The 27,295-nt window shown below is 48.1% G+C and overlaps 1 protein-coding gene across 1 annotated transcript; it reads left to right on the forward strand.

Moving 5' to 3' along the window:
- The first annotated feature begins 350 nt into the window (after nucleotides 1–350).
- Nucleotides 351–25,753, forward strand: ZNF697 (zinc finger protein 697). Its single transcript, XM_036090066.2, has 3 exons — nucleotides 351–463; nucleotides 22,624–22,904; nucleotides 24,301–25,753. Exons 2-3 carry the CDS (start codon nucleotides 22,661–22,663, stop codon nucleotides 25,713–25,715), a joined length of 1,659 nt encoding a protein of 552 aa, XP_035945959.1. The 5' UTR covers nucleotides 351–463; nucleotides 22,624–22,660; the 3' UTR covers nucleotides 25,716–25,753.
- The last annotated feature ends 1,542 nt before the right edge of the window (nucleotides 25,754–27,295 follow it).

Raw genomic sequence — 27,295 nt, forward strand, 5'->3', positions numbered from 1 at the left:
TCAGCGGCAGGTCACCAGCTGGCGGGGGCGGCCGCTTTCCCCGGGAGCGCGGACCGGGACGCGCGGAGCCGCGCTCTGCTGGGGCCGCGGGGCGGGGCCCAGGGCGCGACGCCCCCGCAGCTTCCAGCCCTGGAGCGCCGAGGGAAGGAGCGAGCGCGTGTCCTCGCGTGGCGGGTCCGGGTCCGGCCGGGGCGGCCTGCCGGGCGCCCGCTGCCGTGGTGGCAGGAAGTCCCCAGGAACTACAAATCGAGGCATGCTGGGAACATTCCCCTGCTCCTCCCAGGAAATGTCCTTTGTCCAGCCCTACAGGAAGCCCCAGTGAGGAGTCAGCCGGGCAGCCAGCCAGTCTGCCAGCCAGCCCGCGGCCGTTGCAGCCGCCGTCGCCGCCGCACACGGGCAGACGCGCCGCGGCGCGGGGCTCCGGCCGGGGCGCGCGCTGCCCTCGCTCCTCGCCGCCGCGCAGGTAGGAGCGTGGCTGCGGCTGGGCTCACGACCGCCTGGGGCTGGGGTTGCTCGGGACCCGACCCGACGGCTGCGGGGATGGGCTGTGCGCCTGGGAGCGGGTGGCGGAGCGGCTGGGCGAAGTTGTGCGGCGCACGCTGGACCGCTGTCCGCTCCCCGGGGGCGCAGGGGCCCCGCGCGCGTGGAGAGCTCTTGTGGCCCCCGAGCCCGGGGCTGAGCTCCCTCCGGGGTCTGTGGCGAGGGGCGGGGAGGAGGCGACTGAGACGCGAGGGAGGAGGAGGCAGAGCGGCGAGAGCGGGTGGGACCGTCCCGCCGACCACCGAAGGGGGCATCCGAGACCCTCGGAAAAGCGAAGCCCAGGGAGGAGCTTGGAAGGCAAGGAGAAGGTGAAAGGCTTTGTGTGCAGCTGCGGACAGGGACCGAGTGTGCTTCCCTCCCCTTGTCTGTCTGCTCCCCCAGCCCCGACTCCAAGCTGGAGGGGTGGGGGTGGGGCACTCCAAGGAGGGGCAGCGGGTCATCTTGGGTCCCTGTGAAATGTGTTCTTCCTTTGCCCTCTCCGCTGCATTCTAGCCGACTCACATCAGCGGCTTGCGCTGCCATCCGACTGGGCAAATGGCACAATAAGGATGAGTGGGTGGGGAGATGGGCAGCAGCTCGTCGCCCCGGAGGGTGGCCGTTTAGCTCTGGTAGACTTCCCAACCCCAGATGTCCATGTATGCCGATGGATGGGTAGCGAGCGGGGCAAAGCTGATCCGTTCACGCAAGGATAATGCTGTGAGCGGAGGCATGGGGTGAGGCGCGTGTTGGGAGGAGAGGGCGAGTAAGAGGTTGGGGGTGGGCAGCGGCAACAGGGGCGCTGAGTGTACCTAAGGGCCAGTGTACATTCTGGCCAGGCTTCGAGAATCGGGTTACCACTTCCTCTGGGAACTTTCCACGATTTTCCTTTTTCCTAAGTGTCCCCCTCCCCCCAGTAGTGAATCACCCACCCCTTGCTACGTGAGCGCTAGGCTGGATTCAATTTGGTCATGTTGTATCCCCGCCTTTATAGCGGACCTATTTGTCCTTTACCTGTGGGGTGACATGAATACGCTACATCCACTCTGGCCTTATCCTCTTCCCTGGGGGACTGAGGGTGTGGTGAAGGCGGTCAGATAATGGCTAGCAAGTTAATAGTCTTGGAGGAGCTGTGATGGATGAGTGGGCAACTTTGAACACGGCCCAAGTGTTCCTGCTGTATCTGAACTCGCTTGGACCTCTGTTTCTCCTTTTTCCCCTACCTCTTTTTTCTTTTTTTTTTAAATGCTGTACCCAGATGGTCACCGCCTTCTCTTAACAAGCCAACATACGGATATTAGTTAATGTGGAATATATTTTAAGAGCCAGATGGACCTTTAAAAATGGCACTTGGGTGGTGAGGCAGGAGCATCCAAGGCTCATGGTAAGGAGGATGTGGTAGGGCACGGAGCCCTGCACCTTGTATAAATGGTTTGTAGGGAGAAACACACTATTGACACTGATTTGTGTAGGAGAGATGAAGCATCTGAAGGTAAGGTAAGAATGGGGTAGGGGGAGGGGGAAACCCAGTTGTCCAGGCTGAGGGCGTGAGGATGGCAAAAAAAGGAGAAGAGTTCTGTCAGTTTGGAAGATGATTTCTAGTTGGAACATTTTGGGGTGTGTGTGTGTGTGTGTGTGTGTGTGTGGTGGAGGTTGTTGTTGGGGGAGAATTTGGTGTCAGAATTCCAGCTGGGCCCCAAAGAGAATAAGATGGCACCAGAGTGAAGCGAAGTCAGAAATGGGAAGTCAGGCCACCCTTCAGGTTACACACAAAGGAGAACATTGATGGCCTTCAAAAACCACTGGGATTAGGGAGGTAAATGGAAACAAATCAGACTGAGGCAAACCAGCTGATGCTGCTGGAGTGAGGTGGTCGGGCTGACCTCACTGAAGGTTGTATGACTAAGGCTGATGGGAGTTGCACCACATTTCCTCCCCCCACCCCCTAAGAAAAGCTCTTTGGGTTTCCTCAGAATCTACATGTTTGCCTAATTTCTAGCATCCAGTTAAGGGAAGGAGATAGGGCAAAAGTTGATGATAAATTAAGACAAGAAAGATACTGCCTGCTCATGGAGAGTGGAACCCTCCCTCCCCAAAACTGCAGTGCCATTTTAAGAGGTCTGGAGCCTGAAGCTATGCCAGTGGTGTGTGGGGTTTTCTTTGTATCTAAGATCCGACTTCTTTTCCTTCTTTTTTTGCCCCCCCTGTCCTGAACAGGTTTCTTAGCACTATGTAATGTTACTGTACTCAGTATAAGTACCTCCTTTGTTTGGCATGCAAAACCCTTCACAGTTCTGTGCCCACCTACCTCAGTCCTCCATTGGATCCAGGGCACCACAGAATACCTACCCATTCTTGCAGCAAACAGCTCCCCATTTCCAGACGCCACAGGTAGTCTCCACCAGTGTGTCTCCACCAGGTTGAATTCCATGCTTGTTAGGCGTCCCTGCACTGCCTCTGATTAGTTTCTGCAAATCCTAGCCCGGCTGATGTAGTACCCTTCTGGAAGTCTTCCCCAGACCTCCCAGTCAGAATTCATCTCATCCCCATGGTGCTTTGTATCCTTTGGATGACTCACGTCTCTGGTTGGTCTTGTGATAGCTAGATGTTAATTTTATGCGCTTCAGACTGTAAACCCCTTGAAGGCGATGGCTCTCTCTACCTGGTGCTTTATACCTAGCAGTGCAGAACAGATATTTGAAATGCATGAGTAAATGAGGATTGAGTGAAAGAATGCATATGTCTTAATTGATCTCTTTCCTTTTCTGTAAAAAAAGGAATGAAGCCTTTCTCATAGACCCGTGAGGATTCCTTGCAATTGTGAATCTAAAGCATCTGGTGTGTGATTGTCTGGTGCTTTTCCTTGTGCTCCTGGATTAAGAGGCCCTAAAAGGATCTATCACAGTGTCTAGTACAAAGACATTCGTTTAAAGTTTGTTGAATAGGTTCTTTGCCAGCCTACGTTTTCCAAACTCTTATAGACAGGGTTTAGAATGGATTAATCCCAGGTGGGTGATTAGTGACTTCTCACCTGGCTCCTGGACTGAGGAAGGTGACTGTTCCCTCTCAATTGTGAAGGTGAGATGTGCTTTCTAGAAAGCAGCACCGCAGAGGCCATCCTAGTATTTTGCAGTGAAGCCACTGACATGTCATGTTGCTTTGATTTTTTTATAGCCCGAGCCGCCCGAGCCATCTACCAGATTAAAATTAGTTGTGTATAAAAGTGCAAGGCAGAGCAGACTCTCAGATTTTCTGCAAAGATGCTGCCATCTTGGAGTCCCTCACTTAACCCTAACTGGACAGCTTTTCATGCTTCCTTTTTTATGTGATGACAGCAACAGTTAACAGTTTATTGAACATCTATGTATCGACTGTTGAACTGGGTAATTTCCATACATTGCCCTGATCTGATGACTTACATATAATATCTCCATTCAAAAACTGAGGAAATGGGGGCTCAGAGGGAAGTTAAGAAACTTGCTTCAAGTCCCAGATTCTGATCTAGAGATAGCCTGGAATTTGGGTCTGTTGACTCCCAATCCTGTTCAGAATGGGTGGATCTTTGCTTACCCTGGGAGAAAATTGCCAGGTCTCTCTTCCTTCTTCCTCTGAGATCCCTCACTTTCCAAATTTCCTACCAGGAACACCGTTGGGTTTTTAAATTCATCCTAGTGGATCTCATTCTGAGAGGCACTGGTTTTTCATGAATGCATTATTCTTGTGCCCTTAAACTCCCATGGGCGTCAGTTAGAAAGCTCAGGTTCAGAACCCCTAATAAGACCTTTGAGCACACAACTGTTTGCCTGGAATCCTTTTCCTTTCTCTCCCAGCCTATCTGAATTCTTTCTGTTCCTCCCTTCCGGCCAAGACTTACCCTTTCCAAGCCGCCTTTCCTGACACTCCAGGTCACATGCAGCCTCTCTAATTTTTTTGCATTGTCTGAAATACCTGGAGCTCAATGTCTTCCTGATGAAAGCAAACCGGAATAAGCCCCCACACTGTGTGGGAATATTTGCATATTCCCTGTGCATGGCAGGGACCGTATGTCCAGAACACAACCTGGCGTACGGTGGACCTTCAGGAACTGAGTTGAGTTGACAATAAATTGGTAATGACTGAAAATGCAGAAATGTAGACACGAAACATCATTTGCATGTTGACAGTTTGGGAGATAGGTCAGAGGGATCATTTTCTTAGTGAATTTTCATCCTTTTCACGTGACTGCCACAAGAAATAAGCACCTTCTGGGCACCTGGGTGGCTCAGTCAGTTAAGCATCCAACTCTTGATCTCAGCTCAGGTCTCTCAGCTCAGGTCTTGATCTCAGGGTCGTGAGTTCAAGCCGCATGTTGGACTCCATGCCCAATTTAAAAATTAAAAAAAAAAAAAAAACACCTTCTGGAAATACGCCAGAGCAGACCTGTGTGTTGCTGAGTTTCACGAGCTTGAGCTTGAGCTTGACTAACAGTTTTATTGATATTGGGTAGTATGGGTGGGGCCTTGGCTTCAGTGCTTTCTCCCTTGATGTCATGCCCACCTCTACCATAATCTTGTAGGAAGGGCCTTCTGTTGCACATCTGAGAAGATCAGAAGTTGCCCTGCTTCTACAGATATGGTTGGGGGAGGCAGGAGGTAAGGCTAGGGTGAGGAAGGGAGAGAGTTCATCCCATTTTTACCTCTGGGAGAGTAGCATCACTTGGGTGGCGTATGGATTTGGGCTTTATTGCATCATGTATTAATGGGGATGGTAAAATGGTTAGCGGCCTCTCCTCTTCGGGTGGAAAAGGCTTTTAGCCACCACAAGATTGAATCCATCTCCCCAGGCTGACTGCCACCTTTTCCCGTGACCTTAAGGCTACACAGCACTTTGGAAGCCTATAAACTATAAACACAGTGTGACATGGGGTTGTTATTAAGCACATGAGTCATTTTAAAGGCAAATAGGATAGTTCTTGGGATTCCTACATTTGTTCAGCAAGTCATTCACTGTGTATCCACAGGCTAGCAACAGCGTTCCAACTAGGTGTGTGGAAGGGCCACGTGCAAGTCTTCGTGTCCCTTCCTGCGAAGGGTAAAGTGTGCATCTTATATAGCCCTATATGTGCAGGTTTAATTTGCTAAAATATGTGTAGTTGGGGGAAAGGGCCTACTTGTATTCAGAGAGGTATTTTAGATATGTATTGTCTTCAGAGAACTTCATTAGGATCTTATCGTTAAGTTAGAAAACAGGAGCCATTCTTCCTGGGTTTTATTAATAAGAAATGTGTCCCTTTTTATCTCAGTGCTGTGCATATTCAAGTGGTTAGCACACCTTCAATGCTTGATAACACTCAGGTGGTGCACTATTGGAAGAACACATTGCCATTTGTTGACTTTTCCCTCCCAACATACCTAGGAACCTTTGTGTATTTCCTAGTCTTTTCTCTCTTTTTTTGATAATCTCTCAGGCAGGTATTGACAGTGATTTCTGGTAGCAGTAGGTGGTTTTTAAGAGCAGTGGATTTTTGGGACACCTGGGTGGCTCAGTGGGTTAAGCGTCTGCCTTCAGCTCAGGTCATGATCCCAGGGTCTGGGATCGAGCCCCGTGTCGGGCTCCCTGCTCAGCGGGAAGCCTACTTCTCCCTCTCTCTCTATCCCTCCCCCTGCTTGTGCTCTTTCTTTGTCAAATAAATTTTTAAAAATCTTAAAAAAAAAAAAAAAAGCAGTGCATTTTTAAGATTATTTCATTAGAATGTAACCTCCAAAGAGCAGAACCCAGAATAATGGGTAGCACATGGTAAATGTTTGTTAACTTTGTTAGGTGAATGAATGTGTTATATTTTAAAACATTTCATTTTGATTTTTTCCTAATATGAAAATTGGCATTGCCAATTTTCTACAGTGAGGTGTGGCAAAGGGTGCATGCTTATATGTTCTGAAGGCAGAGAAATAGATATAATTTTGTAAAAGGTAGCCTTATTTTTAGATCAGTTTTAGGTTCACAGCAAGGTTGGGCACAAAGTACAGAGAGTTCCAGTGTGGCCCCTGCCCCTACAAATGCACAGCCTTCCCCTTTATGAACCTCCCATCCCAGAGTGGTGTGTTAAAATCCATGACCCTGTACTGACGCATCATCACCCAACGTCCACAGTGTATCTTGGGGTTGTACATTCCAGGAGTATTGATTAATGTATAATGACATCCTAGTATCAAGCAGAGTAGTTACACTGCCCTAAAGCATCCTTCTCTCCCCTCTAACTCCTGGCAAACACTGTTCTTTTTACCATCTCCGTAGTTTGCCTTTTCCAGAAGGTCATATAGTTGGAATCATAGAGTATGTAACCTTTTCAGATTGGCTTCTTTCACTTAGTAATAGACATTTAAGGTTCCCCCCATGGTTTGTCCTGACTTGATAGCTCATTTCTTTTTTTTTTTTTTTTTTTAATTTTTTTAAGATTTTTATTTATTTATTTGAGAGAGAGAGACACAGCGAGAGAGGGAACACAAGCAGGGTGAGTGGGAGAGGGAGAGAAGCAGGCCTCCCGCGGAGCAGGGAGCCTGATGTGGGGCTCGATCCCAGGACCCTGGGATCATGACCTGAGCCGAAGGCAGACGCTTAACGACTGAGCCACCCAGGCGCCCCATTGATAGCTCATTTCTTATTAGCTCTGAACAATATTCTGTTTTCTGGAGGTACGGCAGTTTGTCCATGGATCTGTTGAAGGACATCTTGGTTGCTTCCAAGTCTTGGTGATTATGCATCAAGCTGCTGTAAACCTCCATGTGCAGGTTTTTATGTGTGGATATAAGTTTTTAACTCATTTACATATGAGTTATATAAATGTAACTTGTATATTGTATAAATACCAAGGAGTGAGAATACTGGATTATATGGGATGAAATGCTTAGTTTTGTAAGAAAGTGCCAATCTGTCTTCCGAAGTGGCTGTCCCATTTTGCATTCTTAGCAGCAGTAAGAGAGAGTGCTTGTTCCTCTGCATCCTCACCAGCATTTGGTGTCCTCAGTGTTCTAAATTTTTTGCTATTCTGATAACTGCGTGGTGGTATATTGTTGTTTTAATGTGTAGATCCCTGATGACATATCCTGTTGAACATCTCTTTACAGGGCTTATTTGCCATCTATAGATCTTTGGTGAGCTGTCTGTTTAGATCTATTGCCCCTTTTTAAATCAAGTAGTTCATTTTCTTATTGTTAAGTGTTAAGGGTTCTTAGTATATTTTGGGTAACAGTCCTATATCAGATGTGTCTTTTGCAAATATCCTCTCGCAGTCTGTGGTTTTGTCTTCTCATTCTCTTGATATTTTTATATATATATATATATATATATGAACTTTTCCTCTGTTTTTTTCTTTTTGGTGAGTGTACATGTGCCAGATCTATTTTAATGTAAAACCAGCTTACCCCAGAAATGAGAAATCACGTGTGAAACAAACCTGAAGAAATGCTCCCCTACTTTTTTTTTTTTTTTTTTTTTTTTTTTTTTAAATAAGGTAAATGTCAGTTGAATTCTACCAGACTGTGGCCTCAGCCTGGACTAGCTTGGGGGCAGTTGCTATAGGAACTCTTTAATTCCTGTTTTCTTACTCTCTACTAGGTACTGTGTGTATTGATTGAATTGGTAGTTTGGTGAATATTTCTGGTCTCCTACTTTCTGTAGAGCATGTACCCTTTTTACAAACTCCTTCAAGAGCCTATGTGTGTATCCTAGCTTAATTCTGGACCCTTAGGAAAAGGGGTTTCTAGGCTGATGATTGCATGTAGGTGAGAAGAGAAATCAAGACATTCATGCCCTTCTTATAGTAGTAAGAAAACCAAACCCAAACACACAAAACTCTTGAAAACTGCCAGAGAATAAGCTTTGGTCTGAGTAGACACTCTCAGTGTTAAATATCAATTTTTCCTATATTTGATTGTGCTTCCTATTGTGCCTCCCCACAGACCCCCTCCCCAACCAAGCAACTTCTGAAGTTGTTACGTCTTTTTTCAGTCATCATTTAATTTTTGTTAGTTCTAGTCCTGTCTTTCCTCCAGGGGTGAGAGAGAGGCAGCTGTCCAGTCAGACTGGCAGAGTCTAGTGGCATTTCCCACCATAAACATGAACACAGCTCTGTGCCACCTCTGTTCTTTGCAGAGCTGAACTGAGTGTTAAAATCTTGGAGTGGAGGGAAGGACTCCTGCGAGACAATTGGATGCACACAAGGGGTGCTGGCATTGGGCCAAGGGATGCAGGATTCTTTTTCGAGAACATCCTGTCTGACTTCTGAAGTTAATCACCACTTTCTATCATGTCTACTTATTTAGCAGGATAATTACGCATGCTTGGCTCTTGATGGTGACAGGTTACTGGATCCTGTTAGGAGAGCTAGGTTGTTTCCAGGGCTCTGCCTTACCTGATGTGATCTTGGCCAGATCACTGTTTCCTGGTCTTGTTAGTTCTTCCTTTTGAGACTGAGGGAGAGAAATAAGTACACCTAATTCTATCCATTTCAAGAAATATTTAAGGGCTCATTATGTGTGGGATAACCAAAGTGAGTAAATCATTATGTGCCCAACAGGAGCTCTGGCCGTTGGTAGGTGGGAGGGAGATACAAATTATTGTAACTCTGGTTATATTTTAAAAACTAATATCAGATAGAATAAGATAAGGAAAAGTACCTTAAAGAGTCATACGACGTGAAACAAAATAATCCTCTCTGAGCACTTAACAATAATCCTATAGAGTACATACAGTTGTGACCCATTTTGTAGATGAGAAAAACAAAGGCTCGAAGAGATTGAGCAACTTGCTTAAGGTTATAGAGCTAGAGGCTGGATTCGTACAAGTGGTGTGGCTCCAGAATCTGAGCTTTTAACCACTCTAGGTATTGCTTCCCTCAAGGAAAGGAGAGACTGCATCATGCTGTTCTCTCTGAGGAGGAACCTTCTGCTGGGGGCATAAAGCAATCCCTTTTGCCTGGGGTTGGCTGATGAGAGGTCAGGGAGAGGTAAGAGAGTCTTGGGCTACATTGTTGACTTGGAGTTTGTGCTTCTTTGAAGACTCTGGCAGAGTCAATTAGAGGTTTCGGAGCAGGAGAATGAATGGAGTGGCAACTATGTTTTAAGATGGATCCAGCAGTGGTGTGTAGGTGCCTGTAACTGGTGGGAGTGTCTATGGCGGTGATAGTGGCCACAGAAAAAGGAAAGAAGTAAAAGGAAGCACCGGGCAATTGATTTGATTGAAAGGGGTGACGAAGGGTCTGACTTAAGGGTTTTGAGCCTCTCCTCGAGTAAGGACAGAGAGGCATTAACAGAAATGGGCACTGTGAGGAGCTGATTTGTAATAAAGATTGGGGAAAAGGACTACTGTTTTTTGGTGTGATGAAGGTCAGATTACAATTGGAAATTACAAATGGTTACCTTACAAATGGAAACTCATTTAGTCTTCACAATGGCTGTTGAAGGTCACTTGTTTTTCTCATTGCATAGATGAGCAAACTATGCCTCAGAGAGGTAAGTAACTGTCCTAGGGGCAAATGACATATAAGTGGCAAACGTCTACTTGAACCCAGGTCTGTTGATGCCTCCTGTCCTGTGTCCCATGTGACATGCAGGACAGCACGTCAGGACAAGGAGGGGTATTAAAGCTCCTCAGTTGTGATGCTTAGTGCATCATTAGAAACATGGACCTGGAGTGCATATCAGGGCTGGGGGCAAGAGGTTCAAATTACTGAGGTCTCTGGACAGAGGTGTTTATTTAAAACTAGGGAGACGGGCTGGGCGATTGAGAGGTGAGAGAGAAGAAAATGTAAACAAGAACCTTGGGGGTTGACTTGTTTTAGGAGTTAAGAGGAGACAAAGTGGTAAGTGATCACGAGAAGGACTGGGACAGTGTAATAACATGGATGCTCAGGAAGGAGAGAATTTCCAAGGAAAGTGTCTCAACGGGATTTCTGCAGTCATTTATCGAATCCCTGTTATGTATGCCAAGCACTTTACAGTGTTGATGGTGTTAACCTTAAAAATGAAAGTCAGTTATTTTACTAGCAAAATGGGTTTATTTGGGAAAAGTAGAGAACTGTAATTTGAGACATGAAAGCTATGGCAAAACCATAGGCAAGTCCAAGAAACAAAGGAGAGGAACATTATTTGATGGAGAAGAAGAAGGAAGTGGACAGAGGTTGTTTTGAATGCAGGTCAGCTGCAGAAAAGTCCAAGTCTAGGCTGGTGACCCTTTCTCATTGGCTGAGTTGCAGGGTAGTTGATTTCTTGCAGGAAATGCAATGTACATCTTTCCCTCTTGGGGTCTGTAATTGACAATGCTTCCTTTAATTGACTTGAGTAGCAGGGCTGTCTCTTTGAGCCTCTCCTTCTACCCTCCAGACTCTACTTTAGTGAGGTTTCCCTTTATTAATTTAAACAATGGCAAGATCAGAGGAGAGGAGACCTCTGGATTTGGAAGTTTGAAAATTAGAGCCGGTACTGATGTGAGCCTGACTCTCGAAATGTTAGCAATTAATCCTGTCTGCTGAGGTGGCTCACACCTGGGAAGGCCACCACCGTTAACTGGGAAACCGATGTGTGTGGTGATGATGAAGCGGTGTATCAGGGCTCACTGGCACCGATCCCTCCATGTCCCGGGAGCCTGTGAAACTTGTTGGCCAAAAAATGGCACTGCGGAAGGGAATGTAGTATAGTTTGATCATTGGTTTGGGGCATTTAAAAGATGATAATGTGAGGAAAAAGTGCCCCTTCTTAGAGTTTCATAGTTTGATAGAAAAATGTCTTTTAAAATTCTTTTAAAATGGCATAACCAATACTAATTCTTCAGGTTGATGCTTCCTGGGCTTTCTTTTTTCTCTAACCCTCTCTCTCTCATGATGACTTTTCTTTCAAATGCTGTACCAAGGACTTGGAATCATTAACTGTTTACCATAACACTCCATTAAGTCAAAGCTCATTCAAATGACTGCTTTATTCTAGCCAGTAAGATGTCTGTTTTGTCTAAGAAAAAGTTAAATCAGAGACCCATTTCTAAGCATCACATGAAGATAAGTTTGAAGAACATTTTCTGTGGTTTTTTTAGAGGCAAGATAATTAAAATAGAAAAAAAAATTAGCAGGAGTCTGGAAGAGAACAAGGAAGTGCTGTATCAGTAAATCCAGAGCACTAAACCCATAAATATGACAGAGCTGGCTGGGAGAGTTCCGTGCAGGGGAGATTGAACTTCCAAGGAATCATATAACCTGGATGGTAGTCACAATTCTGCCACCAACTCACTACCTTTGTGAATTCAAACAAGCCACCGATTTTCCCCTAGTCCTCATTTTCCTTATTGGTAAAATGAGGGATCCTTTAAAGACCTTTTCAACAACAACAACAAAAACAAAAAATTGTGAGATTGTCCATTGTCTGTGGATATTGTCTCTTCAGCAAAATTTAGCTTGGGGGTTGGCCTCCCATCACCTGGCCTGCTTCTGCATCGCCTCCCACACAGGGAATGCAGAGCTATCACAGCAGGAGTGAAAAGATGTAACAGAAAAGAGGGTGAATCTGAGAAACTGTCTTTGTAGTAATGGGTCATGTTGGATAAGTATGGGGGTAGACTTTTTTACTTGCCATTACGTGTGAACCAGGGCTCCTGATATTGCGGAGTTTTTTGATACTCCCAGAATCCCCCTTTTTCACCTGGGTATTTCCAAGTTATATTTGCAGGCTGGATGACTTTGCGAACACTTTGATGATTTGTTAGGAATGAGTTGGCAACTTTGGCCAGATTTTAGTTCTTTTTCCTTTGAGAAAAGGAGGATTAGCTAACAAAGCATTTTGTGTCCTGGGTAGGTAATGGCTTGATTAATGTGCTTTGACTCACTGCCCAAGTAAGCAGCTGATGGGAGCCATAAACCCAGGGTCAAACTTGTATAAATTAGCTACATCCCAGAGAAGCAGTGTGTTAGAGGCTTGAAGAGCTACTTAAGGCCCTCTTAGTGCACCTGCCCTGTAACACAAGTGATTAGGAAGTGAAAAGCAGGTGAGGTAATGATGGGGGGGCGGTGGCAAATCATCAGCGTCAGAGTTTCAGCCAAGCACCATAGGCTGCGTGGGGTTGAATAGAAAGGGGATTTGGAACAAAAGTTGCGATGTCAGTAATTTAAGCTTGAGTCTGCCCTTAACTGGTACATTCATGGGTAATTCACTTAACCTTTCTGAGACTCTGTTGCCTGATGCATCTGTAAAATAGGGTGCCGGACGAGACCAGCAAACCAATCAGGCAGGTTGCCCTCTTGCTGCACCCCTCATTCTGCTGTAGCCCCTATTTGAAATTAACTGACATTTTTGTCTCTGCTACCACCTGATTTTGGGTCTGCTGTCAGTATCTTCTCTTCTCCACCAATCCACCAAAAGATTTAGTGGCATAAGGTGGTGCTGTGGGCTTTTGTCCCTCTTTCCCAAAACCACTGTGGATTTCTGAAATAGTATGCTAGGGAATGTATCGTGAGTCCTGTGTAGCAATGTTTATTGCCGGGTTTTTGTTTTGTTTGTACGCCGTGAATCCTTTCAGAGTCCAAGGGAAAGAAAGCTATGGGTCTTCTCATCAGAAGAAAGTTGCTGCCGACACCTTCAGAAAAGGTTTCAGAGAGTTCATGGACTCTGAAGGCCCTCAGGCTAAGAACCCACGTGCAAGAAAAATACCATTATTCTATTTCCAAGCTTGTACAGGACTGCTGCTCTCTCCAGGAAATGCTAGGAGCTGGAGGTAGAGGGGACCTAAGGAACTCGAAGGGCCTGAGCCTCATGAATGGCTTGGGAACTATGGTATTGGAGCCGTGAATGAGCCCTGGACACCACAGTCTCCTTGACAAGCATGCCACTTCCTGGGGGAAAGCTGTGACCCGAGACAAGTTCCGCGAACCCTTCGCTAAAACGGATGAGAACTGTGAGCTTCTGGTTTCCAGCCTAAAGTGGGAACATGATACCTTCTCGCTGTTCTCTTTGCAACGTGGTGTGAGTAAATTTGGGATGGCATTTCTCTGAGAAGGACACTATCTAAATTTAAAAGTTCTCAGTTTGGGCCAGTAAAGTAATTCTGTCCCTGCCTGAGTTCATCTCATGGAGATCACATTTTCATACATCACTAGTTCGTGTATTAGTTCCCTTTTCACTGACACACACCTTAACATTTTTCATGCCCTTAGAAGATCATTCTGAGGATGACCAATTATCGGTGTACTCAGTCTGTTGGATACTCACTCACATCATTTCGTCGCTTTGACTTTCCCAGGGAAAAAGCATTCCTCTCGCAGACTCGTAGCCAGGTTTATTTCCCCCTTGGTCTTCGGTATCAAGTTGCTGAGTTAATGGTGGAAATAAATAAGCACCGGCTGTGGCAAGATCCTCTTCTGAGTTCTTTGGAAATGTAAAAGTAGATGAAAATGGAAACCGTTTCCTGATTCTATTTTGCATCTAACAGCTATTCTTCTATCTCATAAAAAGAAAAAAAAAGTCTCAAAAGCATCTTTACCCCACTGCCTCTGCCCCCAGGTCTCACGGGCTCTGCTCAGTATTGAGCATTGTAATCAATCCTGATTTGGCATACTTCGTAAAAGCAAGTTCGTTCTTTTGTGGAAGTCACTGACCGTTGATTACAGTCTGTTCAGAATTTAAATGAATCTAATCAACCTTCAATTTCAGAAACAGAAGTGTATATTTTCTATTTTAAAACTTTTTATTAATAACTTTTCTAGCAAACACGAAAGTAGGTTTCAGCTTCACCAGTGATCAGTGGATGGCCATCTTGTTTCATCTGTATCCCTGCTCACTCCCCTTTGTCCTGGAATTCCAGACATTTCATTTCAAATGAAGCAAATTCCAGACATACCATTTCCCCCTGTAAATATTTCATTGTGTATACCTTTACCTTTGTAAATTTATTCCCAACACCAACACCTTAAAAAATGAACAAGTTTCTTACTATCAAATATCTAATCAGCATTGGCAGTTTCCTGCCTGTCTTATAATTTGTTTTTGTACTTCCATTGAACTGGGATTTAAATAAGGTCTATGCACTGATGTTGGTGGATATATCTCCAGTTTTTTTGACATACAGGTTTCCTTCCTTTCTCTTTATCGTTCTTGCTAATTTTCTCATCGTTGATGTGTCTCCTGTAGTTCTCCTATAGTTCCTATGATCTGGGTTTTGCTGATAATGTTATTTTTAAGGAAATAAGAGTAACACAAGTACGTACTTGTTAAAAAGGTGGTTTTCAATGTATATAAATGTTTCACTTTTTGTTGAAAACAGCCTAGCTCTAGAGTTTACAATTTAATTAGGCAGGGAAATGGAAGCATCAGGAGATGTCTCTACATTTTTATTCCTGCTCTCTCTTTGTTCGAAGACACCTTGGCAGATTGCACGGAGGGGTGTCACTTACCCACTGCTGAAATGAACTGGGCTAGAACGCCAGCCATTCTTCATCAACACCACCAAACAGTTATTTTGGGCAGAGAAATGGAAGAGCAGTTTGCCTGTTGAATTTGTAGAGGGGAACTGGGGTGATTGAATGTATGCATCAAACCCTTTGGTCCCAACGCTCCTCTCTCTCTGTTGTGGTGAGCATCCTCTTGAGGACTGTTCATTCCAGTGGAAATATGATCACGGAATCATCTGGGGTGGAAAAGACTTCCTGAGGTCCCCTGGCCCCATCTGGTAACCTTAACAAGGATTCCAGCATCAACTCTCCAGAAGAAAGCTGTTTGTTAACTTCCGTATCCCACATACACCTGCTGTGCATTCTAAGTCGGCTTTGTCTTTTGTCCTTCAGTGAAACAGATTGTTAAACTGTGTCTGTCTCTGCAGTGGGAGCGTGTGCCTGTACCCATAGATGTATCTATGTAGCTCTTCAGGTACGATTAATTGTGATTCTTCCCTGTCGTCCTGTACAGGACAGACACACCCTGTTCAACTATCCATATATAGGAATGGTTTTTATAAAAAGGAAGATGTTTTTAATGAGTAGGTTTTGACTTATGGGATTATTGTAGACTTTTTTTTTATTGTGTGTAATGATTAATTGTATGCATCAACTTGGCTGAGCCAATAGGTGCACAGATACTTGATTTAACATTCTGGGTGTTTCTGCGACAGAGTTTTGGGGTGAGATTAACATTTAAATTGGTAGGTTTTGAGTAAAGCAGATTGCTCTCCATAATATGGGTGGGCCTCATCCAGTCAGTTGAAGGCCTGACTAGAACAAGAAGACTGATTTCCCTAAGTAAGGAGGAATTCTCCAGCAGACAGTCCTTTGGACTAGAACTGTAGTATCAGCTTTTCTGGATCTCCAGCCTGCTGGCCCACCCTGTAGATTTTGGACTTGTCAGTCTCTATAATCACATGGGCCAGTCCCTTATAGTAACTCCCTGTATGCACATCCTGTTGGTTTTGTTTCTCTGGAGAATGCTGACAAATGGTGTGGGGGGAAAAAAAAGCAAGTCGGTATATGCCCTGGATTTATCTAGCTGGCTGTTTTTGAAGTGGTGCTTTCTATCAAAGGGATGGAAAGATCACTGGAGAGGCCATCAGAAAATTGAGATTCTGGCCATAACTCTTCTAGCAAGCTGTCTTTTGGTTCCTGACCTGGTCATTTTCCCTTTCCAAGCCTCACTTTTCTGTCTGTAGAAGGAGTTAGAGCTAAGGGATTTCCAACTCGATGTTTCCATGAAATAACAAATGTCGAACATTTGAGCCAGCTACTGAGGAGGTATGTGAAGCAGTTCTTCTGAGGACTGCCCGAGTGCTAGATCAGAAAAGCAGCTGAGGATGTATACAGTAGTGTGGTGGTGATACAATGCCAAGCACAGTGAAGAAAAGAATCATGGATAGAGGGGATACTCTGTGCATCAGGTAGGACGTTCTAACCATTTCATGTAAAGCATGGATGAGTAAATTGCCTGCATGAGAACCTGTAGCTTTCATGCCTTCTCCTCGAAGGGTGGATGGTCTCACTTTGAGGGCACTCAGAATGTGCCTCAGAATAGCAGGAATTCTTATTTCTTGCAGAGGGAGGAGAGTGGTGGTGAAGGCTTGACAGCTGTGACAAGCTGAGGCCCTCGGCCAAACTGAGGGGCCCCAGCACAACCAACAGACAGGAAATGCCTGACCCTAAGGACATTTGAGCTATTCTCGACCAAAGAGATTGGAAGGCGTCTCAGACTAGCTCTGGCCAATGGGATTGTAAATTGATTTCTCTGTTGCCTTGGTTTGAGCCTTTCTCTTTTTTCAACTTGGGCTTTCCCCTCCAGGTAAAACAGTAACCACAAGGAGGAAACCGTATTATTTTACCTTCTCCTGTCTGGTGAGTACTCAGTAGTTAGCTGCAGTAATCTTTTGGCTTTCTGTGGGAAATTAACGTTCACCTCATGTGGTAGCCTGCCATTTGGGAGGGTTGGCATTTTGGGTTGGACCATCTGGGTGTGTGACTGGGAAAGTCAGCTGCCCCCTTTGGATGTGGACACACTCTGCTTGATCACTGGAGGCATCCAGGCAAATATGGTCAGGTGGATTTCCTTGCCCTTGGGGTTCTTTGTAGCCACAGGCTCACCGTGAAGACGCAGGACCCTGATGGCCATCTCCCCAGAGAGCCTAGTGCTGGTTGACTGTTTACTCAGTTGGTGCTGAGGCCTGACCAATGATTAACCCCCTGGAATCCCTGGTTAGACCCCAGTTATGGTCATGAGTTCAGCCTTTTGAACCGCAGACTTAAATTGTTTTTCCAGCGTTCTCCCCAGTCGGGCGTCCCTGCCCGGGCCTCTGCTATGGAAACCCTCCCCAGGGAGCGGCTGGTGCGCAGGGGGCGTGGGAAGTGAAGGCTGGAGGCTGCGGGGGAGGCTGGGAGGCCGGCCTGTCGGCGCTGAGGTAAGGAAGGCATCCTTGAGAGGACAGGGAGACAGGAAAGGCGCTGCAGCCTGGAGGAGGCGGAGTGGGAGCCGCTCCTGGCCCTCTGCCCGGCCGCTTCCTTCCCCTGACATGACAGCCCCGCCGGCCTGGCTCCCGGCCACCTGGCAGTGGCCGTGGCACATGACTCCCCCACCCGGCCTGGCCAGGAGCCTGTAGGGGGAGGTCTGCGCACTGGCCGACCCCTCCGCCTGCCCAGGGCCCCGGGTGGGCCATGCTCCGCTACCCCTCTTCCGGCTTCCCGGGCTCAGCGTGCCCTTCCCGGGCAGCGATGCCAAGGCAAGGGGCCAGGACATGTTGGCCGGAATCCTCACGATACTGGGAGCTCATCTGCCGAGGCTCGGTGTTCTGTATGTGTAGAACTGGGTGGGTGGCCCCCCGTGTCTGCCTCCCGGAATTACTGGATTATTAGAGTCAGATGAGCTGCATGGCCCAGGGGGGAGACCGTCTCACAGCAGGGGCCTGGGGGGCACCTCATGCTACTCCGCCCACCCTGGCCAGAGGTGGCATGCGCGTGTGGGGTCCTGTGCCAGATGCCCTGGAGAACGATGGCCAGTGCCTTGTCTCTCAGGAAGGTGAGGGAAAGGGGCGCTTGTCTGCCCCAGCCTGCTCCCAGGAAGTGCAGTTGACTCCGTAAAGTGGTGGGGCTCCCGCTTCTGGAAAAGGGCTAGGTTTTGCACATAGCCCCAGAGGGGGCCACTGGGAAAATGCGCTCACTTCCTCTTCCCCCACCTCAATTCCCTCTCTTCCTTCCCTCCACACCTCCTTCCAGCATACTTTATCCCATTTACTTCCACTCTGTGGCTTTAGCTTCACATTGATCTGATTCATCTTTCCAGTGGGGTTGGATTTGTCTAGAAGGCACTTGAGCATCTTCCTAGTGACTTTCCAGGGTAATGAGCAAGACTCTTTTTGGAGTTGGGGGGCATGGAGTTGGGAGGGGATGTGAAAATATTGCAAATTCTAGAAACTAGGCTTTGAGTAGTCTTGGCAGAGCTGACTGATCCCACCCTGGAGTGTCCTGCACCCCAGAGAAAGCTGTGGTGTTGGTGGGGGGCGTTTGGGGCATTAATAGCTTTGCTGTGCTAGTTGAGTAAAAATGAAAATGTCTCATGGCCCTGACAGTGATGCTTCCTTGGATTAACTCTCTCCTGCATGTCCTAGGACAAGCTAGAAGAGGACTCGGGTACATTCAGACCCAACCTCCTCATGGAACACAAGCCCAGGGGGGGCAAATACTCGAAGTCACACAGCACAGTGGCTGTGCTGGCCAAAAACAGGGGCTCCTCCCCATGGCTGCTCGTTCAATGATTAGAGCTAGATGCAGAATTCATTCCTGACTGCCCTCACCAGTACCTGTTTGGTTTTCTGCCCCCCCCCCCAAACTTCTGTCTCTTCTGTGGGGGTGGCCAGGGGGTGTCCCCTCCAGGCGGCGTCCGGGTTTATTCAGCTTGTACTTTCTGAATGCAGGATGTATATCAACATCTCCAAACCACTGTGGAACTGCACCTCCCTCGCTCACCACAGGCCCTCTTGCGGGCTCTTGTGTCCACAGGGTGGGCTGTTCGTTACAGAGCTTTTAGTAGCGAGGCCACAGGAAGCTCTGTGATGTACTTGCCAAAGGCCATTCTTGGTGAATACAGCTGTGACCTTCAACTGAGGAGGGGTATGTGTGTGTATACATAATTTTTTAAATCAAGAAGTTCGCTTAAGCTTCGTAACATTACAGCTGCCATTTATTGTGTCTCTCCACGCCTGCTGCTTTTACAGACCCTATAGAACATAAGCAAGTCTCATAGGCAGCAGTAGAGTTTTTATCGATGCAGAATCTGAAGATGAGCAAGGTTAAGGAACTTGCACAAGGTAAAGTAGCTGACAGAGCAGAGGATTTGAACCTAGGTCGGTATAGCCGCAAATCTCTCACAGTGCCCTGCCACCCATTCATTATCCAGCCCTGGCCTTGCCCAAGAAAACATGTTGCTAGTTTTTATTTTGAGAATGAATGGGAAAGGAGTTGGAACCAAATGTGCTTACAGATCTACTGGCTGACACTTCAGTTATACCACAGTGTTTAGATAACGCTTCTGAAAATTGTCTTCCATAGATTGAGATAAGCACGATTTCTGTCCTTGTCTTCTTGTTGTTTCTAAAATAATGTAGCTTTTCCTTCAGTGTATTTTATCACATTAAAAACAAAGTTGGCTTTTTTACTGATAAAAAAATGTACATCTTTATTATAGAAAATACAGATGTTCACAAAAAGGAAAAGTGATCCCAAGCAACACACCAGCTTTTGGCTAAGAATATGGGCACTGGAACTATCCTGCAGGGGTTTGAATCCCTGCTGTGTCCCCGGTGATTTGTATGACCTTGAGCTAGTCACAACTTCTTTGCCTGTTTCTTCATGTGTCTCCGAAGTTGAAAATTATACCCTGCATCATTGAGTTGTTTAGATTAAATGGTGCAAAACCCTTAGAAGTGACCGAGATGTTTGATTAACACCTCAATAATGTTGATTTTCCTCTCTGAATCTGTATATACATGTGTAAATATATATGTGTGTGTGTGTGTATGTATATTATATAGTATGCATATACTAATTAATAAAATGAGATTTTAAAAAAACACAACTAGTTTTCATCTAACGATATATCATGACTGCCTTTCCTTACTTCTGAACAGTCTTCTCTATTACTTAGTAGCTGCCTGGAACCTCATAATGGGATAGCGTGAATGGAACTGAATCCATATTGTGGACCATGCAGATTTCCAGGGGATCTCAGCTGGGGATCTCAGCCTCTGGGGTCCTTCCAACTGGGGATGTTTAGGGGATCTCAGCTGGGGATCCCCAACTGGGGATCTCAGCCTCTGCATCTTTTCCTTCTTCCCCCTTAAATCTATAAAAGCTATGTTTCTTCGTTTAATATCTCTGGTATGAATTATCTCTTGGTTCCTGAGAAATCACAAATCAGAAAGTACTCTTGTTCTGTTTTTTGCTGTGCCTGAGGTACTAAGAAGGTATGGTGTCCTTTTTAAAAAGGGGTTAGAGGAGAAACCCTAAGCTGCTCTGCTTTCCAGGGTGGACCCCTAACGCCCACCCTTCTGGGTGGAGAGCTGCGGGCAACTTCTGTGCCATCCCAGGCACCAGACCCTGCCATTTTAGTTTTATGAGTTTCTGGTGACATGCTTATTTTATGATTTCATTGATGTCGAATTCTACTTGCTGGTCTGGGATTAGGTCCCCCGCCCCTTCTCTGCTTTTAGCCACTAGCAAACCAATAGGTCACAAGTTTGAAAATCCTACTCTTACCTCTCCACCTCTAGCCCTAGGGGTGTGTTATATATGCAGAGTCAAATGATGTACTTGTTATAGAGTCTGAGCTCCAGAAGGCAAAGAGAGTTATGGGTGGAAGTGATTTAGGGTCAATAGTCTCTTGTGTAATATTCCTCTTAAAAAGATTATGGCTTTAATGAGATTTTCTCCTAGAGCCTAATCCTGAGTGTTTGGAACCTGTCATTTTAAACTGTGTATCTTCTAAAGAAACTCAGCTACATTCCAGGACACCGTTGCCCGAACAGCCTCAGACACGGCCGTTTTCTGATGATGTTTAAGGGACAGGCTTGATTTTTCACTCTAATCTAGGGAGTACATCCTCATCTCCGAGAAAGGGTAGAATATGCTAGATAGGGCAATGAGTCTGCCAAAATTATGGTGGTGCCAATATGTCTGAGGTGTGCTGGGATGGCATCAGGACTGAAAAAGAGAAATAATGTGTATTCCATGTTGGAAAGAGAAATGACCTGTGTATTCCACATTTGTAAAGCTCCAAGTATCAATTCCTCTCTACAGTGTTTTCCAAAGCCCATCTTTTTTTTTTTTTTTTTTTTTTTAAAGGATTTTATTTATTTGACAGATAGAGACATAGCGAGAGAGGGAACACAAGCAGGAGGAGTGGGAGTGCGAGAAGCAGGCTCCCCGCCGAGCAGGGAGCCCGATGTGGGGCTTGATCCCAGGACCCTGGGATCATGACCTGAGCCAAAGGCAGACGCTTAACGACTGAGCCACCCAGGCGCCCCTCCAAAGCCCATCTTAACGTCTCCTTCTGACGTCCTCCCTGGGAGAAAGGTTAAGTAGCATTGTCCTGCTTGCACTACTGATGAGGATACTGAGACAAGCAGAGGCCAACTGACTTGCCTTGGGCCCTGGAGTAAGGCTGGCAAGAGTGCAGAGCCAGGGCTGCCTTGGGGAAGGTCCTCTCAACAGAGGCAGGAAGAGCTCCCAGCCAAGGAAAGAGCATCTTGCTCAGCCGCATTCGTGTAAGTCCTGTTTGGGGGCTGCTGAGCCAGACAGCGCTGGACACTTCAAAGTCTCAGTTCAAGATCCTTGACCGATAATCTGCTTTGCTGCCTTGAGCTAAGCCGAAAGAGTGATGGATGGCAGAAGTCGATTATTTTTGGCTCAACTGCTCCATCTTGGCAAGGGGCCTTTACATGTAAACCTGACATCCACAAAAGGTTTAGGAACCTGATGTCATTTTCTTCCTACAATTCACACGTTGGCCTGTGCTGTAGATGGGGTTACCAGTTACGTGAGGGTCACGTTCCTGTTCGGGGCTCCCTACAATGAAAGGATCTAATAAGGCAAAATATGTAATGAGGCTATAGAGATGGCTTCTAACACAGAGGGTCCCTACATCCTCTTCCACCCCGCAGCGGCCCGGCTAGAGCTTGAATTCTCTTGACTCACTGCGTGCGGGAAAGCAGCAGGTCCTCACTGGTTTAATCCCCACCTTACTGCTTACAAGTTGGTCTAAGGCTGCTGGGGTCCTTCTTTTTGAGCTTTACGTTTTCTTAGCCGAAAAACGGAAACAGCCGCTGTTAAGGCTAAAAAGCCACGTTAATAGACGAATCCACTTCAGAGATGGAAGGAGATGAAACTGTATCCAGTCCAGTGAGAGCTGGCATGGGGGCACTGTTCCCGTGCCACCCAGACTAGCCTCTTTTGTGCTTGGTTCTGTGCATCTTAAAATGTGAGGTGAAGCAGAGATTTGTCATCTGGGGCTTGGAACTCTACACATTTTCTTGGACCGAGCCACTGATTTTCATGGAATCCAAAGCCAGATACAGTGAGGGGGTGAGGCCAGACTGACCTGACCTTTATCTGTGTTTTGTCTGGAACAGGGGTCCCCGGTCACCTCCCTTGTGCTGTTCTTCCTGGATGGAACAAGAAAATAAACAGGGTGTGTGTGAAGCCCGGGACTCAGCAGACCAAGGGATGGGCTCTGATTTTGAGAACTCTGAAGACAGGGAACGGGACCCAGAAGAAAGAGGAATGGGCTCCAAGCCACAGGACGCAGACAAGAGAGAAGGCCCCCCAGAGCAGGATCTGGGCTCCAACCCACATGATGACGCTCTGGGAGGGGACCCAGAGGAGAGGGATCTGGTGTCTGGCATCTGCCCAGGTGAGGAAAAGCTGGCATTTCCGTGGAAGTTGCCCCCCTCACAGTTCTTTCTCGCGCCTCTAGAGTTAGAACCAGCCACAGCATTCTTTGTGGGAGAGCCTCTAGTGGAGACCATTACATGGATTCTGTACGACCTTAAGCCTGAGGAACATCCTTTTCTTCAGTCCAGTCTGAGGTGGGCTGTTCTGGTAGATGTGGATGAAGAGGGTAACTTCACTGGCGCAGCACTTTACGGCGTACAGAACACTGCTAGAAATTAACACCAGAGGGAACACAGCTATCAGAACCTACCTCATCAGGTTGTTGGGGGGAGTTCCGATGACCTGCTTAGCGCAGCCCTGTGCTAACAAAGTATGCAGATGTTTGCAGTTACAGTCACCATCGTCTTTGTTTGCAGATAAGGAAACTCAGTGGTAAGTGACCTGCCCAGGTTTATGTGGCTAATGCCCAAAGTGCTCAAGCCCTCTGCTAAATCCCTTGCTGTTCCTGACCTGGAAAGAGGGAGTGCTGGACCTCCGCCTCCGTCCACCTCCTCAGTCCCATCTCTGGGCGCTCGTTGCTTTATACTGCTCTGTGCATGGCTTGGGGACAGAAATGAATGGAAATCCCTACGGTCAAGACTAATGAGGTTACATCCCCTCCCCTGTGCCACATTCCAGACTTCCTGCTGCTCTCCCCTGCAGTGTGCACAACACCTAGTGTTTCCTATCTCAGTAACTCTCTGGAGTGCCCTCTGCTTGGAGGTAAGCAGCCAGAGACAGTTGTGTGTTCTGGAAGTCTCTAAGCCGGGATCACCACCTCCAGGTCCTGTGCTCACTCCTCCTGCCTGGCTTACATAGTAAAGCCCTTAAGCTGGGGTGTGTTTGGTTTGTTGTCCCACCCTCAACAAGTTATATTTTAAAAATCAGCCCATTACCTGGTTAGGACAGGTGATCTTTTCCTGCGGTTGGCTGGAGTGGCCTTGTCTTTTGAGGCCAGATCCTTGAAAGGCATTGGGAGCTGTGAGAGTGAGCTAATCTCTTCCGAGACCCCACAGAGTCCCACCTGGCCAATTTCAAGCAGACTGTCAGGCCTTCAGATGGCTCTGCTGAGCAGAGCCTCAGGTACAATGGGTGGGGCCTGGGCCCCAGAGACAGTTGCTAGAACTGGCCAGCCAAGGGGGCGGGTGAGTGAGCTTTGTTTGCCTGGGTTTCAGAGCACACTCTCCTGTAGGTCTTCCCCAGGAGGCACCAGGTGGGAAGGAGGCTGGAGTCGTGGGGGCCTTGGAGAGAGAGGTTGAGAGTATCTGGGGGAGGGAATTACTCCATGGCCCGCACTCTTATTGAGACTGGCTTTTTCTGGGTTTACCTTTTGAGCGCCAAGTATAGTCACCCCTGTGCCACCTTCTCTGTTGCAGAGGGGCTGCTGAGTGAGGAAGAAGGGGCTGCTCTCCGCGAAGATGATTACCAATCTGGTGTAGCTGAGATGGCGATGTTCCCGGGACTGTCTGAGTCCGACAGCATTTCCCGGAGCCCCCAGGAAGAGGAGGAGGAGGAAGAGGAGAGCGCTGGGGAGAACCGGCTCGACGAAGAGGAGCAGCCGCCCCCTCCCATGCTTCCCTGGAGGCGGCACCTCTCCCTGGGCAGTCGGCACCGGAGCGACAAGCCGGCCCACCGCCGCTTCCGCCGGCTCCATCACCCCATGGCCATGGACCTCGGGGAGCTCGACAGCCTGATGGCCAGCATCATGGACGCACCCACCATCTGCCCCGACTGCGGGGAGAGCTTCAGCCCGGGCGCCGCCTTCCTGCAGCACCAGCGCATCCACCGCCTGGCGGAGGCCGCGGCCGCCGCCAGCCTGGAGCCCTTCGGCTTCGCGGGCGAGTGCGGAGCCATGGTGGGGATGGTGGGCGTGGGCGTGGCGGGGGGCTTCGGGGCGGGGCCCGCGTTGGCCCGGCCCCCGCGCGAGAAGCCTTTCCGCTGCGGGGAATGCGGCAAGGGCTTCAGCCGCAACACCTACCTGACCAACCACCTGCGCCTGCACACGGGCGAGCGGCCCAACCTGTGCGCCGACTGCGGCAAGAGCTTCAGCTGGCGCGCCGACCTGCTCAAGCACCGGCGCCTGCACACGGGCGAGAAGCCCTACCCGTGCCCCGAGTGTGGCGAGGCCTTCAGCCTCAGCTCGCACCTGCTGAGCCACCGGCGCGCGCACGCGGCGGCCAGCGGCGCGGGGGCGGCGGCGCTGCGGCCCTTCGCCTGCGGCGAGTGCGGCAAGGGCTTCGTGCGCCGCTCGCACCTGGCCAACCACCAGCGCATCCACACGGGCGAGAAGCCGCACGGCTGCGGCGAGTGCGGCAAGCGCTTCAGCTGGCGCTCGGACCTGGTGAAGCACCAGCGCGTGCACACGGGCGAGAAGCCCTACATGTGCTCCGAGTGCGGCGAGACCTTCAGCGTCAGCTCGCACCTCTTCACGCACAAGCGCACGCACTCGGGCGAGCGGCCCTACGTGTGCCGCGAGTGCGGCAAGGGCTTCGGGCGCAACTCGCACCTGGTGAACCACCTGCGCGTGCACACGGGCGAGAAGCCCTTCCGCTGCGGCCAGTGCGAGAAGCGCTTCAGCGACTTCTCGACGCTCACGCAGCACCAGCGCACGCACACGGGCGAGAAGCCCTACACGTGCATCGAGTGCGGCAAGAGCTTCATCCAGAGCTCGCACCTGATCCGCCACCGCCGCATCCACACCGGCAACAAGCCGCACAAGTGCGCGGGCTGTGGCAAGGGCTTCCGCTACAAAACGCATCTGGCGCAGCACCAGAAGCTGCACCTGTGCTAGGGCTGGGCCGCGTGGGGGGGGGACACACTGCCCTCGGGGAGCATGTGGGGAGTAGCCGTCCTGGGGATAGACCGCGTAGGAAGAAATGGGAAGGGGCGGGAGGGACAATCCGAGAGTGACCGGGGAGTCTTTTGGTGTTAGGGGGTCTTGATGGGGAGGGTTGAGTCAGCGTTGTTCTTTTGGGGTGTCATATTTTGCCTGCCTCCTCCCCAGCGAGGACATGTTTGGGAGATGTGCTTGAGCCATGCCTTCTTCAAATACACACAGTGGGGGCGGGGGGGGAAGAGCAGGCACTTTGAGGATCTTGAAGAAGGGGAGTTAGGGGAGTAGGGGAGTGAACGGGATGTCAGGCAATAGAGTAGGTCGGGCTGTGAGGGCCGGTGGGAATCGGGAGAGGGTGTGGGGTTAGAGAGAGAGTTATAGGGTAAAATAAAAGGCGGGTATGAATAATTCTATCCTGGTCTCACCAGGTGTTAAGCCACTGTTTTGCCCTGTCCCCCCACATCAGCTATAGTCTCATGAAAAGTAGAGGAACCTTGTCGATCCTATAGGAGAGGATATTTTGTATATTCTTCCCTTCCTTTCTCTGAGCCACAGTTAGCTGCTATTTTGAGGCATCCAGGGGAAACTGGGCAGGAAAGCTTACACACTCTGATTTCAAGGACAAAATCGAGGTTTGGGAATTCGTTCATAACTGGCTTTAAGATCACCTGGGAAATCTTGGTCCTGCCCCTGGTTCTTTGCTACTTCCTTTAAAGTAGTCTAGCTTCATGCTGGGTCAGGGTGGTCTATGTGGTTGTCAGGTGTTAGGTGTGTGCCGAGCCCGGTATTTCAGGTCTCACTTGTGCAGGGAAATGAAACAATCCCAGCTGTGTGTGACTTTCCCTTTCCCAGGTCAGCATGATGCTTGTTTGAAGTGAATCTCAGATCAGCAACAGTTGCCCCAGTGACCTACTACAAAAGTCGTCTAGCTCAGAGTTTTGCTAGCCTTATGTGAGAAATCCAGGAGAGCAAATGTGCACATGTTGGGGTACAAGGCTTCTTTGTCTCATTTGCCTTCACTCTGTATCCAGTGCCCCCCTTCCCCTTGGTAGTAATGGGGGAGATAATTGAACAGCCACCTCCATCCGTATTGATATGGGCTTTTGGTCTGAGTAGAAATATCTTTTATCAACACAGGGAGGCACAGCAGAAAGCTCAAGGCTTTACACAAGGAAGGCACAAGCAGGGAGAGGTCTAAGTGCAAAATTGCCAAATAGCACAAGCAATGAATGTTTTCTGGTTGTTATATAAATGCCAAAATAGCACTTTTATATTTGTAAAGTGCTTTACGCTTTTTAATGATTGTTAGTTGTTTCTCACATCTTTGTGAGGTAGATCAGTATTATGACCCCTGTCGTAGGGAAGACCTGGGGATAGTACAGCAGGCTGTTCGGAAGAGAGACTGATGACCGTGGGGATAGGCATGGTCTGACCTTTTGTGTTCTCCAGCTCAGCTGCTAGAAAGACTTCCTGTCATGATTTATATAATAAAATAAAGACACTGAAAATTCTTACGCTTTGTGGAAAACTTAAGGCTA

Source organism: Halichoerus grypus, chromosome 5 (genome assembly GCF_964656455.1).
Source record: "Halichoerus grypus chromosome 5, mHalGry1.hap1.1, whole genome shotgun sequence".
Lineage (NCBI taxonomy): Eukaryota > Metazoa > Chordata > Mammalia > Carnivora > Phocidae > Halichoerus > Halichoerus grypus.